Here is a 17,777-nt window from a genome sequence, read left to right as displayed (position 1 = left end):
GACATTTAGTCCTTGGTAGAAAACAATTCATTCTGTCAACAAAATTTATTAACACTCTGAAAAGCAAAGTAAAATCACAAGTTTCGTGGAAGAACATGTAACTTGACAATATATAAATTAGGAGCATCTATCTTATGACAAGATGGGAGATAGTAAACTGCAACTAAGAGGCGAGTAATATTATATGAAGAATATCTAAACAAACAATATAAACAGAGATAGATAAGATAGACAGATGGATGTAGTGAGATTAAGGACTTGCAGAAGCAAAAAGTTCAAGCTATATCTATTTGTCAAGTTGGAAAAGGTCCGGTCTCCTCCCATTATTCTTGCTGCTCTTCTCAACTCCTATATGGAAGAAATATGTTCTCTTAGATACTGGGAGTCCCCTCACCAAAAAAAAGAAAATCTGAAGTAACAAAGTAAACATATTAAGTTGCCCACTAATTCTTTGGGCTAACATGTTTCATTTTAAATAAATTTATATAAGATTTACCAGGTGCAGTGTTGCATGACTGTAATACCAGCTACTTCAGGAGGCTGAAACAGAAGGATTGAAAGTTCAAAGTCAGCCTGATGACTTTGTGAGACCCTGTCTCAAAACAAAAAATAAAAGGGCTGAGAACATAGATCACTGTAGAGCTCTTGCACACAAAAACCTAGGTTCAATCCCCAGTAATTTTTCCCCAGTAATGGAAAAAAAAATTGTGTGTGTACATGTATAATATTAATATATAAAATGTGTGATGTGTGTGTGTGTGTACATGTAAAATTTATAAAATACACTTTGGAATTAGGTGTATTTTAAAGGAATTCCACACTTTACTCTGAGTTTATTTAATCAATAATGAGAAAAATAAAGATTTCATGGAGCAGGGGCATTAGAAGACAGAAGAAAGAAAAATGGATGACTTTAATGCATCAGCATTTGTAAAACAAGAAAGTATCATTATCTAGGAGGAAGTCAAAGAGCAGAGAAAAAAAGAAAATTGCAAGACAGTATGCACTAAGGACTATGGAACAAATACAATGTTCCACACACAACTTACTCTGATTTCTCACTGAATATCAAATGTTACTATAGATAGATTATTGAAAGTTATCAACTGAAGGACTGTGAAGTAGAAAACTTGTAACATGAAACATTGAGGTCTGTAAATAAGTTGTTTTATCTTATTAAATCACTTCAATAACAAATCACTCAAAATATCACTCAAAATTTAATGTTTATTTACTTCTTTAAAAAAAAGTTAAAAGTCCTTTCTTAAGCTTAAGCATTTCTGAATGCCTTCTGTTTACAAACGTAGAAATTCATGAATTTCTCAACTAAAAAGCTGGCATACAAAGCTATGCAAAAACACTGTCTTCCAGCTGAAATGGCTCCAGAATGAACCTTTCTTAACAGATCTTCAAATGTGGCAAAGGTTCCGAAAAATGATAACTAAACACCAAATCACTCTGAGTCAATGCAAATTCTACCAACCCTCTGAATATAAGCTAAATGGTTTCCTAGTCTGGTTCAGAAATAATTGCATTATTGCATTACAAAGTTGAGGCAGATAGTCTATGCTTCATACCTAGTTATCTCACTACTGGATATTGAGACTACACATAGAAAAAAAAATCTGTCACATACTGAAGTGCTTTACTTCCTTAATATTCATTTATCATGGAAAATGTCTTTTTTGTTTAACCAATTATCTCTAGAACTGAATTCATAGATTTTTTTTTTAAATTCCAATCCTGAAGGAAAGAACCCTTCAGAAAGGGTTGTGTTCTCCATTCCCTTTTTCAGCTACAGCTTCCAAAGTGCAAAAAAAAAAAAAAAAAAAGGAGGAGGAGGGTTATAAAATTAGTTGGAATCAGCATTGTAGTACATAATTTCAATTTGATGAAGTGGAATTTTCAGTTGAAATGTGTCCCCCCAAAACTGCATAGTTTATTCGAAGATCATGCCCTCTAACGACAAAGATAGAGAAGCACTATACATATGTCAGAGACATGCACTTGCCTGGAAAGGGTAAATGTGAAGGCAACAATATGCTAAAGATCTGTGGAGGTGGCATGAAGTGGCAAAAATAAGGGAAAAAAAGATCTCATTCTAGTGCTACTTTCTAATATGACCCTCAGCCAATGCCATGTAGAGTATAATAAAAGCTACACTTTACTGAGTACTCAGCACATCCTATATTCAATATGTTGTTTACTCCCTATAATGACCATTATTGTGCTTATTTTGCAGATAAGGCAAAAAGTGCAGTAATTTGATCAAGGACTCTCCTGAGCTTGCAAGTGATCAACAAATGACATTATTGTTATTACCTAAATTCAGCTCAAATTAATCCCTGAGAAAATAAACAAGGAGAGAAATGAATTACAGTGGATGGGGTAGAGAGAGAAGATGGGAGGGGAGGGCAGGGGGGATAGTAGAGGATAGGAAAGGTAGCAGAATACAGCAGTCACTAATATGGCATCATGTAAAAATGTGGATGTATAACCGATGTGATTCTGCAATCTGTATTTGGGGTAAAATTGGGAGTTCATAACCAACTTGAATCTAATGTATGAAATATGATATGTCAAGAGCTTTATAATGTTTTGAACAACCAATAAAAAAAATTTTTTTAAAAAGTAATTAAAAAAAAATTAATCCCTGAAACCAGGCAACCTTCTAAAGGATCCATTTACATCCTACAATGTTCTCTTGATGTCTCAGAAATTTCTTATAATTTTGTCCAAAAGGGTTTCCAAATCAGCATCATCTATCCTTAACTTCCTCCAGAAAACAAGCTCTCTTGGTGACATCTCTTGGACCTATGTTCATATCCTTAAGGTCTGTTCCCATCCCCTATGAATCACCCAATGTCTGGCTACTTGCAAAATTTCTTTAAGCTCCATGGGTATCATGTCACTGTGTTCCCCAAGTAAATATGTGGTTCATCTGGATATTTTATGACATATCTGCTTCTCTCTGCTCATCCTCCCTCCCACCAATGTCACTGAATGGCTTGAATAATCACCTCCATTCTCTTAATTACCAATTATATTCTCTGAAGTTGAGATTCAAAATCATCCTCTCCTCATAAAGCCTGACCTTGATTGGCTTCACTTAACTGTAATCACTATTATAACAGAAAGGACTTAGGACTAAGAACCAAGAAATCTCAAACTCTAGTCCTGGTTCTATACTAGCTGTGTTACCTGAGCAAATCATTCACCTTTCTGAGACCAGTTTCTCAAATATAAGTGAGAGTTATTAGACTAAGTTCAAAACTAATTCCCAGCTCTAAGAATTTTTATGCAAAAATATTAGCAAGAGCACGGAATTATAAGAACAGAAAAACTTATAAAGTTTTAAAGTTATTTAAGGCTCCCTAAATTTTAAAAAAATACAATATAGTAACCTATAAAAGAGAATAACAAATTTCAAAGACTGGCAAGGGCCTTCACTTTGTCCATTTTCCATTCTGTGACACATTTATGAAAACCTGGCCTTTGTTGTTTTTAAATCCATTAAAGGCTAACTGTGTTATGGATATATACACTCTTCTGTTTGCCAATCATTATGCAGTATTTTATATGCCACATTATTTGTTTAATACACCAACAAATTTTAAATACTAATTGTGACAGTCTGATGTATCAACATTGCTAGGTTACAGGACCCAGTTATTTAATCAAATACTAGTTTAGATGTTGCTGTGCAAGTACTGTGTAGATGTGGCTAATATCTACAATTAGTTGCCTTGAAAGGAAAGACGATTAACCTCAACAATGTGGGTTGGATTCATCTAATCAGATGAAGGTACATTAAGAGCAAAAGCTGAGGCTTCCCGGAGAAGTTTGCCTCAAGATTACTCCTGCCTGAATTTCCAGCCTGCTGGCCTTACCTACCAATTCTGTACTTGCCAACCACCAAAAATGCCTGAGCCAGTTCCTTAGAATAAATCTTTAAAAAAAATACACGGATATACTGTATATGATATTGGTTCTGTTTCTCTGGAAAGCCTAGTTGATATACTAACACAGTAAAAGTCAAATAGGTACTTTTCCTTAAAAGTTAACAAATGTCTGTATGTTATAACCTCTTTAAAATAAATAGCATTTTAAATAAATGCCAGATTGTTATTTTTTAGGTTAGTACTTTCTACACAATGCCAACAAACTAGCAATACTATTTTCTCATTATAATCATTAATCACCCTTATTAATCCAAAACCAGTCTTGACTCAACACAAGCTTTAAGGGATAAATATAGAAGACAAAGCTTAAAAGAATTGCTAATAAATGAGTAAGAAATTGACACCAAAGTATCTTTCTCAGGCTGAAATAATGAACTTTTAAAACACAGGAAGGATAAAATTTAACAGGAATACATGTAAAAGTCCTGCATTACAACCTAAAAATCAGTATTACTAGCACCTGAGGGTCAGACTAATGGAGAGTTCCCACAAAAATTGGGGAAGCTTTGGCTCACCAAATACTTAATATTGGAACAAGATGTGCTGCTGAAATGTTAAGGCAATTTGGAACTTCAATAATAATGAATATTCAATAAGAGTATAGAATTGTATCCATCTTACAGGAAATAATGGTACAACCATTTTTCACCTCGTCAGACATGTAAAGGAGGGAAGACAATTACAAAAGCCATACTAAAACCTAGTGCTTCCAAAATGAGATGATCAGGATGATGAGAAAGCACTATTTAACCCAGAGAAGAAATAGTTATCTTTAAATATATGATAGAATCTTGCATAGCAAAGAGAAAACAGATATTTTGTGTTGCTATGGATAACAAATTTAGAAAATGGATGACAAGCCTGTTTGGAGAACAAGTTCAGTCAGCAAATAATCTATTTCCCTAATAGCAAGTCAGGCTGGTAACAGAGGAGAAGAAATAAGAAAGTCAATGGATTCTAAGGTTTAAAAATATGTTTTCCAGGTATGGTGGAACACACTCACAATCCCAGCTACTCAAAAGGCTAAAGAAGAAGGTTACAAAGTTTGAGGCTTGCCTGGGCAACTTAGTGAGACCACATTTCAAAACAAAATAAAAACAAAGCTGTGATGTAACTCAGAGGTTGAATGCTCTTGGGTTAATCTCCAGTACCAAAAAAAGAAAAAAAACATATATAGATATATAATAGATACAGATATGTAGATACAGATAGGTAGTGTAGGAGATATATATCCATTTTCCAAATGTGTCATCCACAGCAATCCAAAATATCTATTTTCTCTTCCCTACACAAGATTTTGTCATGTATTTAAAGATAACTGTCTCTTCTCTGGGTTACATAATACTAGTACATAGATTTCTCACCATTCTAATCATATCATTCTGGATGCACTACTTTGTTAGTATAGCTTTTATAACTGTCTGCACTCTTTTACATGTCTGATGAAGGCAGCACATTGTTGGACCATTACTTCTTATAAGGTGAACACAATTCTATATTATTACTGAATATGCATTTTATATGTCTATCTCCTAGATAAGTAGATAGATTCTACAAGGACATACAAATAAGATTCAATCAAAAGGATAACTAGATTTAGGGTCAGAAGACATGGGAATATGTACAATTTTAGAGGCTAAAAGTCCAAACAGCATAGTGCCAGATCATCATCTCAGGGCAGATGGCGTTTTAGTCCAATATCATAGAGCTCCATAACAGCACTGGGAAGTCTCTTAACCTTTCTGGAACTCAGGATTTTCCATCTCTGAAGTAAAGAAACCAACTTTCCTGCCCTATGACTACATAAGAAAACCACATCAGAAACAATTTATACATAAATTATCATTGTTATTACACATTAGACTCTTTTAGGCTTTGTTCAACCCACTTAAAAAGGGTATAAAAACCTAGAATCTTAAAAGATCAATCAAGATAAGACCTTGTAAATAGACTAAAGAAAACTATGTTTCAGATAAAAATCCTAAAGGAATAGTCTCATCATAGAGAAGTTAACAAGATATTTAATACGTAATAGGTTAAGTGTTCTTAAAAGAGATGCTGTTTTGCTGTGGCTACAACATAGGGTTTTTTTACAATAATAATAATAATAAAGTGAATGAAACCCGTTAAAATATGCTGTTTTGTTGTTTTCTATAACTAAAAGGATAAGGTGGTCTTTGTAATGAATGCAAGTAAGATTTCAAGTAGGCGCAAGGAAGAATATTTACGTACCTCTCTTAAGGTCAAATAAAAATGTGTAAGCATGAAACAACAAACAAAGAAATTATTATTCCTACCTGTGAGGATGCTAAGACTGACAGAGTCTATAGGAGTTCAGGGATCAAAACCCACCTGTCCTTGATTGGTCAATATATATAATCTTTAAGAGAATTAAATCAGATTAATTTCCAAGGAATTTTCTTGCTCCAGAACTCAGCAAATTAGAGCTAATAAATGTTTATTAGAGAAGAAATAAACTTAGCAATTCAACTTGGTAGTATATTTAATATGAACATTCTACTTTAATCAATTTTTACTTTTATTTTTGTGGGCTGGGGTTGAAGTCCAATGGTAGAGCACCTGCCTAACATTGTGAAGACCTGGGTTCAATTACCAGCACTGTGAAAAATAAACAAGAAAAAGTACATTTCTTGTTCTCAAATTATAAGGCAAATGGGATAAAATATTAATAAGTGAATCTGAATAAATGGTATTTAGGTGGTCCCTTGTACTATTTTTTTTATTTTTGCAATTTTTTTCAATTACTTTGGGTTTAAAATATTAGGACTTGACTCTGATACTATCTGCATAGTCATTATTTCTTATGGGAAAGTTGAGAATTTAACTTTTTATCACCTTCTAGGGCCTGCTCTCACTGCCCTCCTGAGATAAAAACAAGTTAACTGATATATAATGTATACAGTCCTCTGTCTTAGCCCATCTATAATGTTTTCACTAGTTTCCATGCCTTCCTCCTCTCAATATTGAAAATATTAGTGCTAAAATAAACTATTACTATCTCAATCCCTCCCTCAAATCTCTCCATGATTCCCAATGACCACATAAACTTCAACTTCAAAAGCTCTGCCCCCTCATTCTCCTGGGAGATAATACCCATCACCTGCAGACAATAAATAAGAGTGCACATATACAGACATAGATATTATTGTTATTTTAAAACTATAATAAAATTCAACTCTAAGTCTTTCTGTTATATTATCACAAGGAGCTGGCAATTCTAAACTACTTCACTACTAAATTACCCCTTAAAATCATAGGAGACAGCTTCTAGTGTGTCACTTGTAATGGTCAATTTTCCTACATCCGCCCAAATCTTTTATCCAATAGCTCTTTTTTTTTTCCTTAGGATCTCAGAGGGAAAAAAAAAATAACTAATAATAGCAATAAAGAATGGGAGTATTTTTTTACAGTATTTGTAATTGTGAGACATATGTTACTACTTTGATATGAAAGTTAAAGTATAATTTAATGTGATCCCTCTAAGCAAAACTTAATGAAGTCCATTTATATAATCAGAAAATTATGATTTAGCATTTAAAATTATTTTTAAAACAATAACTATCTAAACCCATGGCTCACAGTCATAACTACCTTCCAAAAGGCAGGAAAAGTTGCCAAGATTTATGGGATCATATTGAACAGAATAGACAGGATCCTTCTAACAGGACTGCTGTCTTATTTGACCATTCTGGTCCCATTTTGAGTCACCCTGAGGCCCAGGTCATCTTGGTCACTGAGAGAAAAGGTCTAACTCAGAAGAGAAAAAGGGACAGAAAGTGATCCTAAAGGAAGGGATGAGGGCCACACTCTGTATCATTGGCAGTACAGCAGCTGCATGGTAAGTTGGCAAAATCAGCATTCTGGAAGCTCCCTAGTCAAAAGATATATATTCCTCAGCTGTATCAAACTCTCTTGATTCTACCAAACGGCAGGGAATAGCTTCCTATAGGGAAGCAGATAACTAAGAAGGTACTATATAATAATAAAACTGATCACCAGAGGGCATGAAACTAAAGAACTAAATATAACAAATTATTTGATATATTACAAACTGGTGATTAAGAAAAACAAAATGTTTAAGTATGTGTATACAAAGACACTGTTCTGGTTAGCACTGTTTTGGTAGTTTTTACAATGCAGATACATATTCCATTGCAGCAGGGAAAAAAATTAAACAGTGAACCCAAGGTAAACTACCAATTTGCTGCATCTACTCAAAAATTGCCATTATTGCTTACACTGTAAAATACATCTCAATCCTACAGAATAACAATTTATCTAAAGAGTAAGCTAAGAGATTTATTCAACAATTAGAACAAGAAATAATCCAAAGATTTTCCAAAACATCAGGCAATCAAATTTCAAAACATTCAGAAATATAACTAGAAACTTGCTACAGAAGGTAGATGCTCTTCTGTTTCAACAAGAAGCACTTCCTCCAACCATAAACTAAAGTGTGAAGACTTGCATGCTTTCTTAAGTGTTCACCTCTCTAAAACACAAGGGAAGGAACACAATTTTTTAAACCAAAGTTGAATGCAAAAATAAAATCAAGCCTCATCAGATAACCATACAGTCTACTTAAAGAAATGAGATTAAATTAAGATACATTTAGTAACCAAGATAGCAATTAATGCAGTAACTTTGGAGATGACTGTCATCTTTTCATTATCTAATTTGAAAATTTATTCAATATGCTCATCTACATGTTAAAGCAATTGGTTTATGACTAGATACTGATTTACACTAATTAATATCAACTGTGTTCCTAAACATAAGGACTTGTATATATCACTCAAGTATATAAATTTTCAAGGCTATCAAGAATTTATATATAAAATAGCAAGACACCGGGGTACTAATAAATACAAATTTTCTAGTTTATTTGAAATAATTCAAATATCTGACCAGCAAATCAGATCTTACCTGTACCAACGCAGTCGTTTTTAAAACTTAAAAAAAAAAAAAAAAAAAAAAAAAACTAACGTTGGAAATGTGAAATACCTGAAGCTATTATCAGCTATCACCCTCCATCAAAGACTTTCCCTAGCTTTTCCTAGCTGCTCCGTTGGTGGCAAAAATCCAAGTCACTTAACATCCAAAAATATGTTACAATGTTGAGCAGAAAAACAATTAAGTTGTAATGTTGACAGCACGGGTTCCTCTGGTGATTATCACAGTCATCCTAAACACATTTAGAAGTTCATTCCATGACAAAGGAAATAAGAAAAACTAAACTCTGCAAGGTAGACAGGAGTCCAAAAGGAAAACTTTGGTTGACTTGTCTGAACAGAGATTTACTATCAGTCTGACAAACGCAGCAAAGTTGGATCTGGGTGAAGACGAGTTCAAGCTTTTCCTAAGAATATAAAATATTTTCCCGAAATCTACCTGGGTGGGCGGGAATACATTTTTTTAAAAGCAGGACTAATTGCAAATAAAGCAATACGAGTTCAGCATCCAATAGGTAACCGGTCATCTCTCTTGATTCCTTAAGTCAGGACGTCCTTCTCATCTAGGACCCTCAGAAAAGGAGCGACACCCCCCACCCCGCACCCCGTTTCTAAACCTCTCCCTGGAAGTCAACCTTTGCCATATCCTGCCACCATCCCAGACAATCCGCCAGGACCCGGGACACACCCCCACATTCCTCCGACGTGCATCTCCGTCCAGTGTCATCGCAGCCCCCGGTCTCAAGGCCTCTTCGCCTCAGGGTCCCCGGTGCCTCCTCCCCAGACCCTCACGGCTACCCTTGGGGGCTCTCCCGAATCCCCATTCCCAGTCCTGGCCCCCCTCCTCAAGCCAGAGGTCCCAGCAGTCCCTCCACCGGTGCGGGAAGCGCCGACTCTCCCTTCCCTACCCGGTATCCCAGTCCCGCGGCGCGGCGCGACAGCGCTCAAGAAGCATCCACTGAGAAGACAAGTGCCCGGGGCGCTCCGGCTCCGAACTCACCTCCAGTCCGGGCTCCCGGATCCTGGCCAGGAGCCGGGCTTCCGCCTGGCGCGGTCGGCGTTAGCAAGCGGGACCGGAAGTCCCGCCCCTGCCCGCTCGGGCTGCGGCTCCGCGGCCCCGCACCTCTGCGTCTCGGTGGGAGCGAGGCAAGGACTTCGCGGAGAGGGCACCTCAGCCTGACCTGGAAGGCCTAGGCGAGCGGCGAAAGGCTCCTTTTTCTCTCGCTCTTGCAGTTTCCAGTGCTTCAGTTAACCGATCTGCGAAGCAGGAGGACCAAGCGTGTCATTCTGCTCAAGTCCTCTGAGGAGCGAGATGACTCACTGAACTGAACTCTGTCCTCACAATCTACTTGAAAGTTGATATAAACAAAAACAGAGGTTAATCACACCGCAAGGCACTATTTCTTTTTTCATTTATTCAGATGTTTATGCTATGTATATATCATTTATGCAACAACCAGGCACTGCTGTGAATGCTGAGGCTATAACAGTGAATGCAGGAAAACCCTAAATTCTCTTGGAGCTTAAATTCAAGGCAATGAACTACGCATGGAATAAACCAAACAGTGGACTGTCCCTCCAGAAGCTTGGTCTAGTACAGGGACACGGGTTTATGAGCAAAAAGTGCAACCAAACTATCAATCATTGGAGGAACTGTGGCAGTACTATAGGGAATGGTGAGGTGTAGACAGTGGGCAGAGAAAGCCTTCTAGGAATAGTCACTTTAGTTGAAACTGAAATAAAGGATGAATAGGATTAAAAGGCAGGCAAAGTGGAACAGAGCAGAAGGATGTCGGGGAGTGAGAGCTTGGCTTGTACACCCAGCAGGGCGGGGATACAGTCAAAATTACAAGGTCCAAGACACTGGAGGCAAGAACAAGCACAGTAAGAGGAGTCCAGGTCAGATGGTGAAGACTGCTGTACCGTGTGCTAAAGAATTCTGACTTCAGACTCCATATCATATAATCAGTGGGATCACTTCAGAGAATAAATAATGAGTCCTGAAAGTGACCAGGGTGATTGTCCTAGTCATCAAACAAAAATACAAACCTGAAAATGCTATGAATAGAATGTGTTTCACTCTTGGCAGGTGCTTTCTCAAAGTGTCATACCCAAAAGTGAAGGCAAGGGATACCTTCTACAACCCTATAAAGGCAGAATCATGTAAGTTCATACCTGTCACGTTGCCTCATTTGGCAAGTCATCCAAAACAACCGAAGTGTCAACCAAGGTTGCAAGGAACCATGGAAAGGCCCAGAAGAGAAGAATTCATTACCAACCAGGATAATGAGGACCATTGCATCTATTACTGTTTTCTTGCTTGCTGCTACTGTTCAGTAAACCCACTTTTGTGTATCAAACACCCCCTTTTCATTTTTAAAACAAAATCATATAATTTTGCCTTCATTTTCTTTTCCCTTTTGTCAGCAACAGGATATGTTGCACTATATGGAGGTAAGATTATGGTAGAAGAAAAGGAGCAAAAGGCCTCATGTAAAAAGTCTATGCATAGAGGGCATGACAGCACCTTTAGATGGAGTGGGAGGACATGGCATCAGGTTTTCTCCCATTGGGAAGGTTAGCAGTCCATTTGTGGTGGTACAAGAAATAAATGAATCATGTAGTGGGAGATATGTCTCTGAGAGAATGGAAAGAAAAGTCTGGTGTGATGCCTGTGGTGAGAGAGTGTGTACACTGGGTTGCCAAGATGCTTAAATATTTCCCTATAGCTCATCAAAAAAAATGTATATGAATGGCTGAAATACATAGAGGCAGCCCCTTGAAGGTCATATATGCACCAGTGACCATATCCTTGAGTAACCAGCTAATATAGTTTGCTCCAGGCCTAAGGGGGATCCCAGGATACTAAACTTTTGCTGCTTAAATTGGGATACTCCTTACCATACACCCTCCAGAGGTGGCACGACCTAAATCAGACAATTTTAGACTTTTCATCAGGAATTTTAAATGTGGCACAGGGAGGAGACCTCCATTATCCCCTGAGTTATACAAATACCAGTGCCCTAAAGAAAAGATCTATTAATACCCTTTGCTAAGGACATAGAACCTGACCCATGTTCTTTGATTATAGGAGGTAACCCTGTATATTTCCTACACAATTTTTTTTTTTTTTTGACGAGGGATTGAACCTAGGGGTGCCTAACCACTGAGCCACATCCCCAGCCTTTTTTATGTTTTATTTTTAGACAGAGTCTTGCTAAGCTGCTCAGGGTCTCACTAACTTGCTGAGGTTTGCTTTGAACTGAGGATCCTCCTGCCTCAGACTCCTGAGTCACTGGGATTACAGTCATGCACCACTACATCTGGCTAGCCAGAGAGGCAAAACATTTCAGCTGTTTGTGACCATAATAATTGTAAGGAATGTATTTAGATCACATTCTTGTTTAAGACAGTCTGCTCAACTGAATAGTCACTGAGCCAATGACATACTCATTCTAACAGCAAAGCTGGACCATGTGTAAACACTTCATCCAAATTGGGTGTGTGTGGGGGGGGGGGTCTTTTATGTGTTGATTTTAGAGTTCACATGCAAAACTCCAATTGGTCTCTCTTTGCATGCTTACCTAGAAAAGTCATGCCAATCTAGAATTGGGTTAGGTACAAGCAAAATGTCCAAAGTTGTTTGAGCAAAAAGGAAAAAAAAAAAACAGAAGGGAGGAAGAGGAAATAGGGATAGAGAAGAGAGAAAGAAGTGGGAAGAAAAGAATTGTCTAAGAGGTGCCAATCATAGTTTCCATCTTTCCAATATTTTATTCCCAGTCCTTCCACAATTACCAAGGGGTTTGATCGATTTACTGTTCAAATGTCGTGGGCAAGGAGAATCATGCAGACAATAAAGCTAAAGACAGACTTTGGAAACCATATATTACAACAGAGGAGAAAATAATAGTTAGCTAATCACAATGGTTTTTTCCTTTTTTTTTTTTTTAGGTCTAACAGCTCAATAGTTACAGAGATAGAATCTGTAAGAAATTTTGAAAAAATAAAATCATCCTTTCTCTCTCCCCCTCTCCCTCCCTCTCTCCCTCTTTCCTGATCTTCCCAATTAATGGATCCTCTAATGTGGAAAAAGTGAAGTGCCCTGGGAAGTTACTGTGAAATCCTTAGCACAGCACTTACTCTTCAGCCTCCTCCCACCTACCTCCTGGACTTCAGAGTTTAGCCATATCTATATCATGACAGCAGCCAACTACAGAATGGTAAGAACCACTCAGGAGACATTTATGAGTGACAACAGACACAGATATGTTATTCTGAACCATAAGAGAAAATTTTAATGAAAAGTTTCCCCCCTTTTTTTTTTCAGTTCTAACTAGCTCAGGCAGGTAAATGGGTTAATTAGCAGAGCCAAGAAGCTTAGTTGTTTATAAGGCTTATTTTCACTTTACACAGTCTTTTTAGTTCATACATGGACATTTGTCTTATTTTTCATCACCAACATGAATACTCATATCATTATCAGTTATGTCTAAAACCATAGCCTCGGTTTCTGGAGCCTGCCATTCTTCGAATCCATTTCTATGCTTCCAGTCCTAAATCAGGAGACCCAGGTTTCTGCACTACACAAGAGCTGAAGACATTAAGGGATGTGGTCATTGATTTTTCTGAAGAGGAATGGAAATGCCTGGACCCTTCTCAGCAGACTTTAAATGGAGATGTGATGTTAGAGATCTATAGAAACCTACTCTTTATTGGGGATTCTGCAGGTGCTGGGAAATAATCATGGCCCTGATGTGCCAGAGCATCCTTCATTAAGCCAAGAAGCAAGCTGCATCTGAGCTGGGCTGCTCAACTTCCCAGCTAAAATATCTATCACTGTGGGTGTTGCTAAAATTTTTTCTATGTAACTAGCTCCCTGAAATTAGAGAATACTTTTGATTTGTTGAGAACATATTCCTTGAGAGGCACAGATGAGTAGTGCTAGGGCCTCAGCAAAATTTAATGGCAACAGGATTAAGTTTACTGGGGACATGTATAGGATCCAGGAAGTCTCTGGGTCACACATTTGGAAAGTTTTTTCTCCTATGAATAAGAAGAAACATCATCCCACTCAAAACCACAAAATGCATAGATCTTCTGGGATTTTAACTTGGAGACTGGTCAAAATCCCTGTTGCTATGAAAGATGAAGCAGTGCATGTCAGATGGAGCTGCTGAAAGACATCTATGAACTGTGCATGAAATAAATAAATAAAAAGCATGGAAGCCATTAGACAAGAAAGTCTGGTATCTGGGAATTCACAGTTGAAATCCAGCTGGTTTGAGACTATCCAGTACATGTTATTACTTCATAAAACAGACAGATTAGAATACTGCAATCTTATATTAATGACCTGTAGATTTTTATCTAACCTGCACTTATGTAGAGATTATTAAAAGTTTTTAAACATAACTGATTAATTAATAAGCATTTTATTAGTTTTGATTTTTTTCATTAAAATGCCTATTTCTATTCTAGTCCTATTTCTAAAGCTGAGCAAACTGGTTGAATCTTTATTTTCCTAAAGGTATTTTTAAGATACAGCTTCATAATGGCCTGTAAACATTGCATATATATGTACTTTGATACATCTTCTTGCACCTGCAAATATTGTGTATTGAAAGTGGTTTTAGAAAAAATACTGAGTAATAAAAAATTTACAATTACAATAATGTAATTAAAAGTTTTAACCAAAGAAAAAGTAACTGGCACAAGTTGAGCAGTCAGTCTTCTGAGATGTTTGTAATAATATAACCTGAATAATTTGTAATTTTCTGCATAAATAACTTTCATGTTTTTCCCTTCATTAAGACAAATTTTCTGAAAAAAAAACATATCCTCTTCATTTGCATATGCAATAACTTAATAATTTGTGGCAAAATCAACAGCCTATTATTTCTGGCTATAGTGATCATTTGATGAAAAGTTGCATTAATTACAGGTTATAAATTGAGTGAGAACTGAGATCAGCTAGTGTTCTATGATTAATAATTTCAAACTCCACAGCAGATTTCTAATGATAAAATATCCTCTACGAAGAGCTCAATTCTCTGTGATCTACTGTCTTTTAGACCAAAGTGAAAGATGATCTTACTAGATTTAGGATGTTGTTTCCTTCCTAAAAGGGGAGCTGGTCCAGAAATATTTCAATTTAGTTGAAACATTTTACAACATGATATTTGATACTTTGGTCTAATTATTTGTTGCGGTAAACTAAATATGACATAAAATATTCAATTTGCGTTAGGGAGAAAAAAATACCTGAGATAAACAACATATAAAAAAGAAAAGTTTTGTTTTGCCTCCAGTTTCAATTGTTTCGATACATGGTCATTTGAGCCAGTTGCCCTTGGGCCTGTGGAAAGTCAGTACATCGTAGCAGGGAGCACTGGTGGAGGAAGCCTGTTCATCTCATGAAGGCTGGAAAGCAAAAAGAGAGGAAGAGACTGGGGTCCCAATATCCTCTTCAAAGGTATGCTACCAATGACCTAACTGCCTCCCACTCATCCCTACCTCCTAAAAATCCCACCACCTCCCAATAGGACCACAGGCTGGGTGCCTTTAACACATGGGCCTTTTCAGGGCATTCAAGACTCAAATCATAGTACCATTTTAACCATTCGAAATATGCACTTCAGTGGCAGTAAGTACATTGACAATGTTGTGCAACAATCATTGCTATCCATCTCTGGAACTTTTTCATGTTCCCCAAATGAAACTACATCTATTAAACAGTAATTCTCCCCACCCTCCAGTATTTTGGTCCAAATGTAAAGGTTTGTATAGCACATAAAAACATTTTTAACGTTGATTCATATCCTCTTGAGGTAAACAAATTAGTAAGTAGAAAGAAAATTAGTGCCTTACCCAACTCCTTTCTCCTGTGGAATTCAAAGGAAACATGTGATTTCCACAGGGACACATTGCATAATAATCACATATTTCTGCTTCAGATCTCTTTAAGACCTAAACCAATGGAAATTCCACGTGTAAAAGAGAAACACTACAAGGAAACTTGGCCTGATGTTCATTAACTGAAAGTTTGGGTGGGTTCCTAACACCAAGTTAATAATTTTAAACTCAAATTCCATTTGTCTCTTTGCATAAACAGTGGGCATTTCCACATGTCTGATTGGTACACAGCCTTACTTTGTTTTCTTCCCAACAAAATAAAAACTAAGCAGAGATATTTCTGCCAGGGAAAGCTTCACCTGCTAAGTTCCAAATAATAAAATGAGCCTTTCTTCTCCGGTAAAAATTTCACTCTATGGCTTGGTAACTAAATTAGAACCACAGCTCTACTACTAACTTAAAAATCTCACTACTAAGCAAGTAATAGCTTGAATTTTCAGCTCTGAGTCTTAATGATAAGAAATATATTTCCAAGCTGGGGATGTAACTAAATGGTAAATTGCTTGCCTAACGTGTGCAAGGTCCTGGGTTTGATCCCCAGCAACACACAAAAACAACCCTGCATATTTCCTAAGAAGCAATTAAAGGCTAGGAATTTTATTTTTCTATAGTAACAAGAACTCTGTGCCTTTAAGATGGATACAGTTTCTCTACAAAAGTATTCTAATTGGTTAGTGAGAAGTCACTTCCTTTGTTTTTAAAACTGTATTAAGAACTTTTAAAATCACACAATATAGTACAGATTAATTATGTGTACCTTGAATAGACATGATAGAACTATAATGGGTTGTTTCTGATTCCTCCCCATGACAAATAGTCACTGTCGAAGCACAATTCACAATAGCTAAACTGTGGAACCAAACTAGAATGCCTTCCAGTAAGTAGATGAATGGATAAAGAAAATGTGGCATATATATACAATAGAATATTACTCTGTATTAAAAGAGAATAAAATCATGGCATTTGCAGGTAAATGGATGGCGTTGGAGAATATAATGCTAAGTGAAGTAAGCCAATCCCAAAAAACTAAATGCCAAATGTTTTCTCTGATATAAGGATGCCAATTCATAATGGAGGTGGGGGGTAGCATGGGAAGAAGATATGAACTCTTGATAGAGCAAAGGTAAGGGAGGAGAAGGGAGGGGGCATGAGGGAGGAAAGGCAGTGAAATGAGATGGACATCATTACTCTAAGTACATGCATGAAGACACGAATGGTGTGATTCTACATTGTGCACAACCAGAGATACGAAAAATTGTGCTATATATGTGTAATATGAATTAAAATGCATTCTTCTGTCATATATAACAAATTAGAATAAATTTTTAAAAATACAAATACTCACTGCCCAGAAAAATTCCCCGCACATAGGATTACCAGAGAAAATATAGGACCCTCAGTTAAATTTCAATTTCAGATTTTTCAAAGAATAATTATGTCCTAAATATTGCATGGAACATATTTATAGTAAAAAAAATTACTCATTATTTATCTAAAATTCAAGTTTAAGTAGGAATCCTGCATTTTTATTTGCTAGAATCTGGCAACCCTAGTTGCACACCAGCAAGATTTCTTAAATATTTCTAAAGGAAATTTTCCTTAAATGTATCTAATGCAACTCCTCCCAATTGACAAAAGTGCAAAAGGGGCATTGGATTGTCAGAATATCGTATAAATCTATCTACCTTTGTATAGTTTTATTAATATTTTGAAATTTTAAAAAAAGAAACAAAACCAAAGAGCTCTGGAGGATATTAGAACTAAACCTAAAGTGAATAAGACTGAGCCAGAGAAACTGATCTAATTTTCATATGGTTATAAGATTAATAACTAATGGAGTGGATGTTATTCAGTTATTATAGTCTAGAATTTTACTTTGCTTTCTCAGAGTGAACAAGTGATTTGAAATAGGTATCTTCACCATTGTTAC

General features: G+C 36.4%; 1 protein-coding gene across 7 annotated transcripts in view; it reads right to left on the bottom strand.

The window, feature by feature from the left end:
* Disp1 (dispatched RND transporter family member 1) overlaps positions 1 to 15,921 on the bottom strand; it is a 207,080-nt gene extending 191,159 nt beyond the window's left edge. For 4 of the 7 annotated variants that reach the window (XM_058571672.1, XM_058571680.1, XM_046418962.2 and 1 more), the window contains exons 1-3: positions 15,803 to 15,921; positions 15,197 to 15,355; positions 9,936 to 10,280 (exon numbers count right to left, since the gene is read on the bottom strand). Coding sequence is in view for 1 of the 7 variants with exons in the window: in XM_046418952.2 (XP_046274908.1) it covers positions 9,844 to 9,890 (47 nt within the window). In the remaining 6 variants the exon portion in view is untranslated. Of the gene's footprint in view, positions 1 to 9,843; positions 10,281 to 15,196; positions 15,356 to 15,802 lie in introns of those variants that run through there. The other 3 variants (XM_046418952.2, XM_046418964.2, XM_058571674.1) reach the window with 3 other exon arrangements.
* Between the last annotated feature and the right edge of the window lie 1,856 nt (positions 15,922 to 17,777).

Source organism: Marmota monax, unplaced genomic scaffold (genome assembly GCF_021218885.2).
Source record: "Marmota monax isolate L192 unplaced genomic scaffold, Marmota_monax_Labrador192_F-V1.1 WCK01_AAM20220418_F8-fsc00153, whole genome shotgun sequence".
Lineage (NCBI taxonomy): Eukaryota > Metazoa > Chordata > Mammalia > Rodentia > Sciuridae > Marmota > Marmota monax.
This window is presented reverse-complemented; position numbering and strand designations above follow the sequence as displayed.